The 16,127-nt window shown below is 37.3% G+C and overlaps 1 protein-coding gene across 1 annotated transcript in view; it reads right to left on the minus strand.

Annotated features, from left to right (window-relative positions):
- The window catches only part of LOC123869774 (protein dachsous), a 371,978-nt gene extending 356,448 nt beyond the window's left edge, over positions 1-15,530 (minus strand). The window contains exon 1 of the mRNA XM_045912790.1: positions 14,160-15,530. Within this exon, the coding sequence (XP_045768746.1) occupies positions 14,160-15,515 (1,356 nt within the window). The 5' untranslated portion in view covers positions 15,516-15,530. The remainder of the gene's footprint in view (positions 1-14,159) is intronic.
- Between the last annotated feature and the right edge of the window lie 597 nt (positions 15,531-16,127).

A 16,127-nucleotide genomic window follows, 5' to 3' on the forward strand; every position in this document is an offset into this window, starting at 1 on the left:
AAATACAATTTCAAAAACTTTTTTAGAGGTCCTATTAAGTTTAACATAGGGTTTTTCAAGGGACGGATTAACAAATTCCTAAAAAGCCGGCAACGCATTGGCGGTTCCTCTGGTGCTGCAAATGTTCATGGGCAGCGGTAATCATTTATCATCAGCTGACCCGCCTGCTCGTTTGCTCGCTATTTTTTTTTTTTTTTAATTCCATATAAATAAAAGTGCAATTTTAAAATACCTTATAGGCAAGTGCAAAAATAGTTAGCAAAGGTGATTATCGGAAACTAATAACATAATATGCCTAATACGGTAGAAGTAATTAAAAGATCCATAACTATCTCAGTAAAAAAAGATAGTTAATCGAGTCATAAAAATCCGATTACGAGCTTACGTAGTCGGGTACGAATCAGCTCTAGCAAAAAAGCAATGCACCAACCTACCTACTGCGAGAATGCATCGGGTAATGCAATCTTTTTGCCGTAATATTAGCGTCTACGTTTAAATGTACTGGACTGGCGCAGAAATAGCCTGACATAGGTACGGCAGGCGTCAGAATTCGGGTAGCAATTCCGCGAAACTATTGCATCAAAAACACATCACACCACCACACGCTGATAGGTGTCATTTATCATCATCATCATCATCATCAACTGATACACATCCACTGGTAGACATAGGTCTCTTGTGGGGACTTCCACACGCCACAGTCTTGAGACGCCTGAATCCAGCGGCGACTTGCCTGATATCGTCCGTCAACCTAGTGGGGGGTCATCCAACGCTGCACTTTCCGATAATATCATGAGGTATTAAAATTATATTATGAAAAGTACATTAAGCAACAAAACAACTAAAATATTCATAGAAGTCGATAAAATCGGAATTTGCATGTACAGTCTCTACCTTCTTAATCCGTTTAAAAGCCGACACATTTTATAATTACTCACGTCTGTAAAGATATAGGTAACCTTCTCGAGATACAAAAAGACAACTATTGCAATAAAACTATAATGAGTAACTATAAGATATTTACGTATTACGGGCCTATAACAAATTGCTTACTTTATCTTTTTGTTTTACTCATTTTGCAGGTTTAAGCGTGCTTAGAGCTTCATAAACCCACTTTATTTATATTTTTTAAGTTGGTACACGGGAACAATAACAAAAGTTACAACTTTTAATACCAGCATAACTTTAGGTTATCATTTTAAAGTACATCCTACTTCCTGCTATCACACTAATATTATAAAGGCGAAAGTTTGTAATGTATGAATGGATGTATGGATTTTTGTTACTCTTTTACGCAAACACTACTGAACGGATTTGGCTGAAATTTGGAATGAAGATAGTTTATACTCTGGATTAACACATAGGCTACTTTTTATCCCGGAAAATCAATGAGTTCCTAAGGGATTTTTAAAAACCTATATCCACGGGAATGAAGTCACGAGCATCAACTAGTCATCAACATAATTATGATCATCAACTCATCGCAAGCTCACTATTGAGCACGGGCAGAGTGAACTAAAGTGAGGAAACTCTCGGTATCGATCCTGAATCTAAATCTGTCAAATATTAGGCTAATATAGGGCTAATATACCTAATAGGGGCTAGGCAATGATGTGTAGAAAGTCATTGGGGCTAGGTACAAACGTTGCTTAAAAAATTTGTTAACACTGGTGATGAATTATTTAGTTCAAATTCAAATCCAAAATATTTTTATTCAATTAGACTTTTACAAGTACTTTTGAATCGTCAAAAGCATCTACCACTGGTTCAGAATGCCTTTCCTACCGTGAAGAATCATCAAGAAACTCGGCGGTTTACTGGTAGGTATAAGTAGGTACATAGGTACATCCCCACTTAATATTATAAATGCGAAATTGTGTCTGTCTGTCTGCTAGCTTTCCACAACCCATCCGTTCAACCACTTTTCACAAAAGTTGGTACAGAATATTGGATAGAGATACTTGATAAAGAATGAGACAAACTATGCAATATTAAAAACGCATTAGTACAAAAGTACAGAAAAGGTAAAAATAAGTGAATATAATGCGTATAATCGACCGAAAGAGCTACAGTCTTATAACAAAAATCGTTTTGTTGTAAAATAATCCTTTTATTGAGTTTTGTAGAGGCTCAAATTCATGACAGACGACATTTCGCTTAATTGCTACATACACCGCGAATGGGCGGTAAAAAATTGCCCGTTCAACCTTCGACTGGAGACACGGTCCTTTAATAGATGAGATATGGATCCGATTCCACGATTATTTTATTGTTGGCAATTATTTTGATATTAATCATTTCATTTATTAATAGATCATCATCATCGTTATCAACCAATATACGTGCTATCCACTGCTAGATATAGGTCTCTTGTTGGGACTTTCACGCGCCACGATCTTAAACGAAAATAAATTAATTATAATGGCGAAAATAAATTAATTATTTATTTTGCCAAATGTGAGTGATAAAATATGATGGTACATTGACAGGTAGTCTCTTTCACATTTTGCCATTTATGTGTGGCGTGCAAAATATGTAGTTAAACTGTAGATACAATAACCAACAAAGTATAAGAATTAAATAATTTATTTGAGCGAAAAAATTTATGATCCATAAGAATATTCAAGTAAGATAGCTTATTCTATCGGTTAAGATTTCAAGGATAATTAATTAATTATAAATTACGTAATTTATTATGTAAATAAATAATAATGAAATTAAAAGTTGCTTCAGCTGTCTGTAAGTACTACCTATAGTTTTATACTTTTTGGTATTTACGAAGATGGATTTTTTGTTATTTTAATTTCATGAATAAGCTTCAACCTTTGTTGGCACAATAAAAAAAGCTTTGACTTTAAAAAAGTTTTGTACATTTTGCTTATTAAATTAATAGTTCCATGACTTCAATAGGACTTGATATACTTCAGAAAACACCGTGTTACTGTCACGATCAGCCCTATTATAATAGAATTAGCAACAATAAAACGGTTAAAATTCTTGTATATTATTTTTCGCAAAACACGCAGAAACAAAAACAGTCTGCGCAGCTAAACTATTTGTGCAAAACTTATGCGCAAATGCGGTATTCTGGGACCATAAACGTGGTGATAATTACACCGTGGTGCATTACCACTGTTTAACAACAGCTATACAGATAGGAATCGCATTCACAAATGTACAGAGAAGCTGTGGGCCAAGACGCCCAGTAATGTCCCATAAATTCGTTTTCATAATACCTATCTGAAAAATAAATAGACAAGTCTGACTCGGGCGTGTTTGAAAATACTTTGAAATCATCGTTCGTCACTGACATAGAAATGTGTTTATTCAAATAATCTTAAACAAAGTGCTTTTGGATATTGTTTTAGTGAATTTACCATACTCAAAATAATTATTTTAAAGTAAATTAGACAGTCAACCGTCTACCTGAAAAAAAGCACTTTTCCTTTCAAATAATTAAACGTTTTATAAGTGTTCCTAGGAAATAAATTAATGCCACATGAAGTCAAGATAAGTCAATTATTGTTTAAATATTCTAGAACAACGTCCTACTGTATGATTGCTAAACTATGATACTACTGTAGATCAGTAAGTTTTTACAGGAATAAATTAAGAACAATATTCCGATCATTCTTTATCTATGGAGTCATTAACTACTGTATTGTTTTATTTTTATGTTAACTTAATTTACATTACAAGTCTAGAAATTTCAGATATTTCCATTCATCTGTGGCCACTGGCTAGCAAGTTGTTTACAATAGGGCAAATAAGGTGTTTTTTTTTTGTTTTTAGCACCCAATTGTGTTCTTGGATGTTGAAATATAAATCAACTTCATTTAGTTTTGCAGGTTTTATTAGGGTTCCATACCTGAAGGATACCAACGGGTCCCTTCAGACAAATAAATAATTTCATTTCATATATCATAATTTTTTGAACAAAGGATCAGCCTGGCTGTCCGGATATGCAGCCATTATCCTTGGCACCGCATTCCATACGGGCATGATTTGTACAGTTAATTAGACAAGGCTAGCTTCAAGTTTTAAATATCTTGGAAAATAACGTTGTTATAAGTTGTGCACTTTGTAATTTAAAGCGGCACAATGCCAGTATCATCCTCACAGGTTTATATGAAAATATCGCAATTAAAATGCCATAAGCCTACGTTGGCGTATTAGTTTATAAATTGCGAAAAACCGAATTAAATTTGAATTTCGCGGGCTGGCCCGTCTCATGCCCCTTAAGGTAGAAGAAGATTCGGTGAGATATTTAGTGCCATGAGATTTTATGATCGCGGCCTGAGGTCCCAATCACAGCGATTTCATAAGCGTAGCGATGAAGAAAGCGACTGCTGATTGATGACAATTCACATTTACTCACTAAATAATATTAGGATATTTTTTTAGGAATTTGAATAGCTCTACTTTCTTGAATAAAGAAGTAGTTATAAATATCTTTTACCTTAAACATTACAATGCATGCAGTGTACTTCAAATGATATTTTCACAAAATTATTCCGACATCATTGATTCCAATAGGTATAATACTATGTAATTTTATACTGTAGATAACGGGTACATATCACGATAATTTTAATATTTTAACTGCCGGTATTTAATACAAAACAATGCTGTATTAAACTCACTAAATACATATAAGTAATCAGTTTTTTATTTAAAAAGCAGATTTTAGACATTTTTACACACAACAATGTAAAAAATAGCCTTTGGAATGCTCCTCAATGTGTTAGTAGTAAACCTGTTTTCGGCCGCCAGTTTTTTTTTTTTAATTTATAGACTTAATTTGGCTGCAATCAGACTTGCTGCCAAATAATGATGCATCCTAAGATGGAGCGCGCTTTCCTAGAAGAGGCATAATCACTCTTGACTTGAAGGTACCTATATTAAAATTGGAGGAGAAAACTTAAATAGAAAACGAGCAAGAAGGGAGCTTTAAAACTTAAACCACACCAACACCACTTAGACCAACACCGGCTTTTAATCGCGACCGTCCAAAGACTGTAAGCCCCCGCCCTTTATATTTCAAGGGATAAAGCGTAATAATAAAACACATTTTTAATTATCGCGCTCAGCCCGCTTTAAGGACTATAGGTATTTTTATAATAACCTTTATCTAAATTGCGACCACACACAGAGTCGCTTCAATCCATAGGTACTATATATAAAAAGTCTTATTCAGACTGACTGACTGACTGATCTATCAACACACAGCCTAGAATTTTGAAATTTTTACAGTAGACTTTTTTATGACGGCACTCACTAAGAAAGGGTTTTTGGAAGTTTTGGAAGTCAAATAGGGTATAAAAGGGTAGAGAGTCCATAATTTTTCAAGTTATATCCATGAAAATTATTGGTACTTTTGGTTAAAAATAAAGAAATGCATATTTCGTAGTTTTTGGACATGCCACGTCCAATAAGGTTAAGGGTCGAAAGTTTGTATGAAGGTGTCATTTTTCAAGTTAACTCTTTAAAATAAATTGGTATTTGGGCTTTAGGTTAAAAATGAAGAATACATGTTTTGTTTATTTTATTTATTTTTATTTGTACCAGAAAGTTGTAACAATAAAAATAAAAATAAAGAAAAAGTGGACAGGGAAGCACTTTTCTCTATAAGAGATCTCTACCAGTGACCCTTGGCAGTGCGAGAGGTTGTAAAGGGAGTAGAATAGGTACAGCAAAGATTTTAGGACTTTTGGGGACCCTTCGCCGATTTTCAAAAATTCCATTCGAGCAAAGCTGGGGCGGGTTCGCTGGTAATTTATAAATGGTACCTTTACACGTGTTACCTACTGTCGAAAGAGAGAAAATGTAAGTCGATCATTACGAATACTTCGTGATTATCTGTGACCATAAAAAGCTTGTGTTTATTTTTTATCGACATTTCTCTCTCCGAATGTGATTGTAAATAATGAAATTGCTCTTGCGCATAAAATTACAATGCCTTTACATAATCTACTATTATTCATGTGCATAACTTTACACTTCCACATTTGTTAATTACCTAGATACTTGGGTTGCTAATAGATATATCACGTAATAAATTAACTACACATTTACGTAAAACATTGCGTGACGATAATCATACAAATCATTTTACGCCAAAAAATACCTATAGTATATAAGTCTATGCTATTATGTAATAAGTACATTCCCCATCCACTTTTCCTTTCTTTTTCTCTTTATTAAAATAGCTACAAACAGACAGACACACTTTCGCATTTTTAATATTATTAGATTAAAGGTTCCTTATATTAGTATTAAAGTAGTTACAAAAGCAGATACCAGGGTGGTATAAATTCAGTAGAGTTGAAAACATTCCGGGTATAGTAGATATCAGTGGGTATAAAGTAGGTATGTAATGGTTGCACTCGCCGCATGCGATCGTTTTCATTGTGCGTAATTAACGATAACGTGCGGGCTCCAAAAAGCAAAAATGAAAGTTAAATGCTACGAGGTAAACAGCGCAATCAGATTTACATAATTACCCAAACATTCATAAACCTGGAAACTTTATATATACCACTGTCAATAGGTATATTAATTTTTTAGGGTTCCGTACCACAAAAGGAAAAAAGGAACCCTTATATAGGATCACTTCGTTTCTGTCTGTCTTGTCTGACAAGAAAACTTACAGGCTACTTCCCGTCGAAATAGAATCATGAAATTGGGCAGGAAGTTGCTAGGCAGGTATAGGTTATAGCACAAGTAAAGGAAAAAATCCTGAGTACGAGTCTCCTCTCAGAATGAGAAGGGTTAAGACTGTAGTCTACCACGCTAACCCATGCGGTTTGACAGACTTCACGCACATTTGAGAACCTTATGGAGAACTCTCAGGCATGCAGGTTTCCTCACGGTGGTTTCCTTCGCCGTTAAAGCAAGTATTACCTATTTAACCATCTAAACCCCAGATAACTCTGAAAAGTTAAAGGTACCAGGCCGGAATCAAACCGCCGACCTTTCGAATAGGAGGCGGACCTCTTAGCCACTAGGCTATCACGACCATAGGTATTAGATAGCTATTAATTTTCTACCTGTTCCTTTAGTCTTTCTTAGTTGTTCTTAGTTGTTACCTTTAGTCTGTGAGTCAAGCAACCTGCCAAAAAAATATTTGGCACCCAATGAAGCGACTTTTAAACGACCAAAACAGTCATAGCTATTTCCGAACAACTATTTCTGGCTAGAACGTCTAGGCAAGTCACGAAACGTCTTAAAGCCAGGCAATAATGAATGATACGTGATTGGCCCTCAATAAATAGTCCCGGGATGGGTTAAATAGTCGTAAACACCCGGGGACACGCTCTCTTATGGTCCGAAGACACGCAATGGTTAATGATGGAGCTTAGGATTTATGTGGACACCGGACGTGGGTTTGAATCGTTGGAAATCGATTAAAAAAATATGTGAGAATTTTCTTTTTTTTTAATCAAAGTTAAGAGTCGTGCAATTCTGGCTTAGCGTTATTTACTTAATAGCAGGGATGGACCGTGAGTTTGTGGGACCCTGGGCTAATACTACTTGAGGGCCTGTCTAATTAATCAACTACTTAATTGCTATTTTGTCAAAAAACTTTTCTATGATGATGACAGTACAGCCCAACGCATGCCGCCGAATCGATGAATAAAGCCCATTCGACTGTGAATGACTGCGTTTGTGAGAAAATATACCTGGAAAATAACTGGCGGAGAGTATAATTAGTAGTCTAATATAGTAGTATAGTATTGTAGGAGAGAAGAGCGTATGGCAATATTCGAGAAAATACAACCAAAAACAGCATTTTTTTTTAAATTCACAATAACTGTCCATATTGTCAAACGGGGGCTGGGAGTCCTGTATAGCCACGGGGCTCTGGGCTGCAGCCCAAAAAGCGCTTATTAGGATCCGCCCATGCTTAATAGGGTCTTGGACTGTAGTAATATAACTCAAAATTTAATAAACCCCCGACACAAAAACCTCTATAAGAAAACTAGAAAAGAGCTGATAACTTTCAAACCGTTGAACCGATTTTCTTCAATTATAGCTAAGAACACTCTTGATCAAGCCACCTTTCAAACAAAAAAAACCCTAGATTAAAATCGATTCATTTGATTAGGAACTACGATGCCACAGATAGGTACACAGATACACACGTCAAATTTATAACACCCCTCATTTTGGGTCGGGGGTTAAAAATAATGCGATGTTTTTTTTAGTTCTGGAGATTACTCCTACATCCAAACACACACTTGACCCTCTATAATATTACTGTAGATACCAAATCCTAAAATGTAATTTTAAGAACATCTCACAAGTTTTTAACTAAGGAATAAGATGCCCTCAAAATCACCTCAGATAACAGCTTACATTACCGCCAACAAAATGCTAATGGCGTATATTACACTTACATCGTAAATCACATGAGGATTACAATACGTACAACGTGAGATAAGATAAGATTCGATCAAATGAAGATAGTGTTACGGTACAATACGTGTTCCTAATACGTGTAGGCCCTAATGCATTCTGCTCGAGCCATCGAAGAATACGAATTATTATTCATTTCGAAAAGACATACAGAACCATTGATAAATTCATTACTAACGGCCAGAAAAGACTATAAAAATTACCTATTTTTTTATTCAGATTCAAGTTAGCTCTTGACAGCTATATCACCTGGTGGTAAGTGATGATGCAGTCTAAGATGGAAACTGGCTAACCTGGAAGGTGTATGGCAGTTTTTATTAAACCCATACCCATTTGGTTGAAAAATGGCATTATACTGGAATAAATATAATAAATGATAAATAATCTAAGAAGTATTCAGGATTATACCGGAATAAATACAATAAATGATTATTATGAGAATAATCTAAGAAGTATTCTGGGTTGAACGAGTACTGTTCTTATGAATCTCGTTTACAGTTCAAAGTCGGCAATAGAACATTAATAGCTTTACACCTACGTCGTAAATTACTAAAGGGCTACAATACGCACCACGCGCTATGCTACTACTCGTATAGTGTGAGACGAGAATAATGATTAATTGATTAGAGATAACAATACGGCACTATGCAGGTAGGTATAGTACCCGGCTCCTAATACGGGTAACTACTTTAATGTATTCTAGTCAATTGTTGCTGAAATCGACTCTTATAATATTGACAAGTGTAAATTAAAAATTTATAACACCCCCGACAAGTGAAGGCATCTTGACAGCTTGACATAAATTTGTCAACTGACATAATATTAAGAACCTAACGGTTATCTAACCTTCTTTTCTACAAGAAAACTAGAAAAGAGCTGATAACTCTTAAACGGCTGAACCAATTTTTTTGGATTATAGCTAAGAACACTCTCGATCGAGCCACCTTTCAAACAAAAAAAAGTAAATTAAAATCGGTTCATTCGTTTAGGCGCTACGATGCCACAGACAGATACACAGATACACAGATACACACGTCAAACTTATAACACCCCTCTTTTTGGGTCGGGGGTTAAAAATACCTAATGCTGTGGCTGCAACAATTGCAACCACCGCTTTGGTGCAGTGTGCAAAAACCGATAACATGTCCCTAATTAAATTTTACCCCAAAAATGACCACAATGAATGCTCTTGAAACTTTACTGCTTTACTATAACTGTACCTACTCTTTTGATCGAAATCGTATAGGTACGTTGGACTTAATAATTGTAGTAAGTACTACAGTAAGTCGTTTTGCTTGGAAATTGTTCAAGTTTGTACCATTCAGTGATCAAAATCTCAAATTTTGGCACAGTTTCAGGTGGTTTTGGTTAGAAATTAGTTCATGTTCATATTCACTTATCGAATTCACGAACTTTTGACTAAAATGCAGAATTTTTGGCTTTTTGCTTGTAAATGAGTTCAGAATTCAGATTTGTATTCAGCGGGCCGAAAATGACTAGATGAAAAAAAAAATTAGTAAAATTATCAACAGTTTAAGAAATTAGTTATAGTATTGACTAATTTGTGAGTAACTCATGTCAAACTCACTATTTTGACTAATTTCTTAAACTGAACATTTTCAAGTAAAGATTTTTTTATAAACCTGTGAGGATGACACTGCCATTGGCGCAATTAAGATGCCATAAGCATACTTTGTCGTATTAGCTTACAAATTGCGAAAATAAAATAAAAAAATTAATGTAAGTTATCAGTTAGTAAGTTGACGTAGTAACTGATTTACTTCAAGTTACGAATAAATAATGGGTCCTTTATCAAGTCACTATGTATATCAAATCGCTTGCCCACAGAGCATTATGCGGATACAGAGCTCCTACAACAAGCATTATCCCTATAAGCGCCCTCCTCCCTAGTAGTCCGGCTCTCAGATTGTGCGCCCTATAGGGCAGGCCCGCCTGTTAATAGTATTGCTCATGTAAATACGGTTGAATGGCCTGCCTTCATACAGTTGTGCGTTTTGCACGATTTATTGCGTATCAAGATTAGGTAGCTCTCATTTCTATTAAAGTTAGTGTTTATATTTACTACGCCTTTACTAACTCAGTTCATCTAAATCAGAGACCCTAAAGGCCGATTCACACCAAGCACGTACACGTGACCACGCGCGTAGTGACGCGCGTGAATCCATAGACATGACAGCACGCATTACGTCTACGCGAACGTTCACGTCACGCAAGCGGTATGTCATATCTCATACAGTTCCATACATTACAACGTCATGGTACGCGCTACGTCTACGCTTACGTGCTGCATACGCGTTTGGTGTGTCCCAGCTTTAAATGTAGCTTTTTAGTTAAAAGTAAGTGTAGATAGGTATGTCGTGTGTGTTGAGGTATTTTCTATTCTAATTTTTTTTATTCGCATTCCGGCCGCAAAATAAAAGCAAAAATATTTGTTTGACCTTATTTCAATTTATTCAAATTTAGACTTAGCTTACGTAAGAATTAAGTTTTATTTTAGAATGAATATTTTTGTTCTTATTTTAAAATATCTGGCCACTTCACCGATATCATTTTTAACCCCCGACCCTAAAAGAGGGGTGTTATAAATTTGACGTGTGTATCTGTGAATCTAAGTATCTCTCTGTGGCATCGTAGCTCCTAAACTAATAAACCGATTTCGATTTAGTTTTTTTTGTTTGAAACGTGGCTTGATCGAGAGTGTTCTTAGCTATAATTCAAGAAAATCGGTTCAGCGGTTTGAAAGTTATCAGCTCTTTTCTAGTTACTGTAACCTTCACTTGTCCTGGGTGTTATAAATTTTTAATTTACACTTGTGTTTGTGATCTGTCATCCAATATAGGTACCTACCGTTCTATATTATGCTAACTACTTACTATTTTTATTCAATTAGACTTTTACAAGTATGTACTTTTGAATCGTCAAGAGCTCTACCACTGGTTCGGAATGCCTTTCTGGCACAAACACAGCTCTGCAAGAGAATCCACTTAATTTGAATTCAGAATGTTTTATTCAAATAGGCTTTTACAAGCTCTTTTGAATCGTCAACGGCCTGTCCGTCAGTCGCGAACCTACCACCGGCTCAGAAATACCTATTCTACATATTATCCATTTCCTGAGATTATATACTGGAAATGATAAATAGCTAGAAACTTAGTGTGTAGCTTAAAGCGCTATCCACGCAGAACTACATTGCCAGTGAAGTTTAAAAAAATTTATAAAAAAAATCCGTTTCTTATACATAGACCACTATACCTTAATGCGAAAGTTTTTGTTTCTTTTTAAAGAATATTAGTCTATTATTATAATTTTAATGACTAATGTTACTTCTTTAAAATGTCTTCTAACAATATTCAATCACATTGTCCATATTGTACATAGGTCGAAATCTATAAAGCGCACTTTCACTTTGCTTAGACTACAGTTTAAGTTAAAACGAGACAGATTTATGCTAACGGTATAACGCTGTCTCGTTTTAACAGTCTTAAGTCTGAGCAAAGTCAAAGTGCGCTCTATGGATCTCAGCCTTACTGCCTCTAGAATACGCATATATCGTAAAAACGTCAGCCCAACGGTCACGACGCTTCGAGCGAGCTACACTACCATTCACTGTTTAATTTTCAATTTAGATCGCAATTTGCGATGGGAGCGCCGCCGCCCAAACTTGGGCTCCTTCGCGATAGATTTATACCCACTTATGACTATGTACCTCACGTGGAAAATATTAAAACGAATTAAACGCCTCTACACACGGACCAACTTGCAACCCCGACTCACGTTCCAACCTAATTTAATTTTTAATTTAGATTACAATTCGCGATGCTGTCGCCCAAACTTGGGATCTTTCGTGATAGATTTATATTCCAGCCTAACTTATAGTAAACTTAATTTTCAATTTTGATTGAAGTTTGTAATGCGAGAGATTTTTACTCACTGAATATGGTTATGTACCTCAAGTGAAAAATATTAAAACGAAGACTTCGGCTTCCTCTTCGTGGGGTCCGAGATTTGATCCTAGGCACACACCTTTTTGGAGTCACTTGCGTCCTTAGCAATTAAATATCATTTGCTTTACAAAACATTGCGAGGAAACCTATATGCCTGAGAGTTCTCCATTATGTTCTCAAATGTGTGAAGTCTACCAATCTGCACTTGGTCAGGGTGATGGCGAAAACACTTCTCATTCAGAGAAGAGGCCCGAGCTCAATAGTGGACCGGGGGCGATGGGTTGGGATGATGAGAGCTCAAGTTGGGAGTGGAAGTTGATCCCATCTGTAGCCCCTTATGACTATGGAGGTACGTCATACGGAATATATTAAAACGAATTAACTCGCGTAAGTTATGAGCCAGCGCCGGATTCTCCTGATAAGGTTTAATGAAAATTGCGACGTTTTTTAACAAATTCGCGGGGAGGCGGGTTCGGAGATAAGAGGGATTGATCTGTCTCAATGACTAATTGTCGGCCGGCCGATGATGTAGGCTTGTTTTATCGTAATTGAACACGCTCGGACAATGTGTTTATGGGCCATTTTAAAATTTTAATACTTCTACCTCGTTGCCAAAATAATCACAAACTAATTATAAACTCGGATGGGAAGCTTCGAGATATCTTCTCGTCCAATATTCCTCAGTGCGTGAAAACCACAGTCTTCGAACAGTGCCAGTGATGCCATATGGATCCGAGACTCCAAGATCGCCAACTATGGGCCTCATAAGAAAACTTACGAGTCACTTAACGGGAGATGGCTCTCCATCTATGCTTGGAGTTTTTCAACGTGATCAAATTAGAAATGAGATCCGAAGGAGAACCAACGGAACCGACATAGCTTAACGGGTTGCGAAGCTGAAGTGGTAATGGGTACGGCACATAGTTCGAAAAACCAATAGACGTTGAGTTCCCAAGGGGTTAGATTGGCGACGAAAACTCAGCGTTGAAGGTTGCTGGTCTACTAGGACAGACGACATCAAACGAGTCGCAGGAAGCCGCTGGATTCAGGCGGCGCAAAATTATGGCACGTAGAAGTCCCTACAAGACACTTATGACTAGCAGTGGACAGGACGTATATCGGTTAAGAATGATGATGATGATCAATTTTAAGTGATTTGTAACCAACCGAAAAGTCCCTAAAATTCATGATACAATGTAGTAGCTGCATGTTCCACAGTTGATCGACATCACGATACGAGAAGTAATAATGATAAAGTCGTCAGGCTCTAACAATACAGTTCATGGTGCAGCCAACTCTGACATTTCTATACTGACATTTTCAGTAACAACAGCAATAAAATCAAGAACAGCAAATTATCGGTAGTCACGCCATATGGGAACTTTCTCTCGAAACAGTAACTTTATGATGAACAAATTGACGGGAAATTGATTTTTAAATTACTCACACACACAACCAAGACTAATTTAAAAAGTAGGGTAATAGTTAACGCGGCGTTCGGTAGATTTTCCAAATGTTCTGATCAGATTAGTTACGACGAAAGCAATAAAGGTACAACGCATGAAATCTTTAATGAATCCAAATTTCAAATGCGCAATTCCTGTTCGTCGAGGTCGATTCTACAATGTGAAACCGCAGTCCGCACCTAACAAATAATGAAGTTAAATTAATCCTGTAAAAAGCTTGCAACAATGTAAACGATAAGCTTATGAATTATTTAGCATCCGTCATCTGTGGCTCAAAATAAGTCCTTAGGTTTAGAAATAAAAGACTCACCTTTAAAATACAGCTGCCGACGGCTTCATTCTCGGAGACGGTGACGTTGTAGAAGGACTGATCGAAGATTGGCTCGTTATCATTCACATCCAACACTGTCACTAACAACGTCGCGGTGGACGATAGCGGAGGATTGCCTCGATCACTGGCAACCACCGTCAAACGTGGCATCGGATTCGTTTCACAATCAACACGGACCCGCGTTGTTACCAAACCAGAACGCTCGTCTATAGAAAACCAGTCAGACTGCGGTGTCGGGAGCAAGGAATACCGAATCTCGGCATTCTCTCCTTCATCCACATCGCTGGCTGATACTTGGATAACCGGAGTACCGGGAGCTGCGGCTTCCGGTACACTCGTTTTGTATTCACTCTCGAGAAACACTGGCGGGTTATCATTAACATCGGTCACACGTAAACTGATGATTCGTGACGCATGCAAAGGTGGTGAACCTTTATCTGTTGCGACTACGTTCAGCGTGTATGACGGCTGTGACTCTCTGTCTAACGGTAATGCAACCACGACCAAATAAATAATGTTATCGTGAGTTCTCAGATCGAAATGTCCATCGCCACCACTTAATGTGACATTAACGTTCGCGTATTCGGTTTTAGAATCTGGGTCGTGTACAGATATTCTAGCTACGAATTCGTCTAGCTGTGCCGACTCAGATATTTTTGGGGTCGCATCATCGCTGAGGAAGATCACATCTATCGTGGGCTGGTTATCGTTTACATCAGTAACACGAATGGATACAAACGCTGTTGTCTCTAAGGGTTGTGCGCCTTTATCTCTCGCGACAACTACCAACTCGTGCAATTCTTTGGTCTCAAAATCTAAAGCCTTATTTACTGTTATCTCACCCGTTTCGGGATCGATCTTAAACATATTCTCTTTATCACTCTGCCTTCTATTTATCGAGTACTCTATCAGACCGTTCTCTCCCGCGTCTGAATCTATAGCGAACACTTTCAAGACAGCAGTACCTACTGTTGCATTTTCTGGTATCATAGCCGAGTATACACTCTCAGCAAACACCGGTGGGTTATCATTAACATCTAATATAGTAATATTTACAGTCATCGTCCCTCTTAACGGTGGCGTTCCTCCATCTAACGCCTCTATGACCAACTCATAGTGGTCTGTAGTTTCTCTATCGAGGAAACCATTAATTTGGAGATCCAGATAAAGTACGCCATCACGTTCTCTATGAGAAGACAATCTGAAGGCATTATCTGTATTCCCTGAGACGATGTTATACCTCTGGGTATTGAATACTCCCAAATCCTGATCTTTGGCTGGATTGAGCTTTCTTTTGACGTCTCTAGGAGTATTTTCTGAGAACTCTACATTCATGACTGGTGCAGGGAACGTAGGAGCGTTGTCATTTTCGTCTGACACTCTTACTACTACTCGGACGTTGTCGCCGCTCGCGGGTATCGCTACTAGAGCGTAGTGGTCTCTATTTTCTCTGTCTAGAGGAACTCTAGTCCTTATTTCTCCTGTATGTGGATCTATTTTGAGGTCATCGTTGACTGCGCTGCCTGGCACTGGCACGATTGTGTAAGGTGGGGCCGCGTCTGGTAGCTCGTCACCGAGATGGCCGACGAGGGTGCCTGCGCGGGCGTTTTCTTTGACGGTGAACTCACGGACGTGCTCAGCCGCCGCCGCAGCGACGAGCAAGCAGAAGATTGCGCGCAACATCGCGCGATATTGTTTCTCACCGCTCACACATTGTCACACACACCTGAAATAAAACAAACAAAAGTTAATACACGGCCAAAATTTAAGATTAGCGCTTTCACAAAACTGCCTGTGAGAGCAAAAACAATTACTTAGGTGTGTAATTTCTACTCAGAAATTTCCTTGCGCTTATAGGGATAAACCAGATAATTGAAATAAATTCTTTCTTTTTATCTTTCTTGTTACTACTTTCTGGTACATATACAAGTGTAAATTAAAAATTTT

Source organism: Maniola jurtina, chromosome 11 (assembly GCF_905333055.1).
Source record: "Maniola jurtina chromosome 11, ilManJurt1.1, whole genome shotgun sequence".
Classification (NCBI taxonomy): Eukaryota; Metazoa; Arthropoda; class Insecta; order Lepidoptera; family Nymphalidae; genus Maniola; species Maniola jurtina.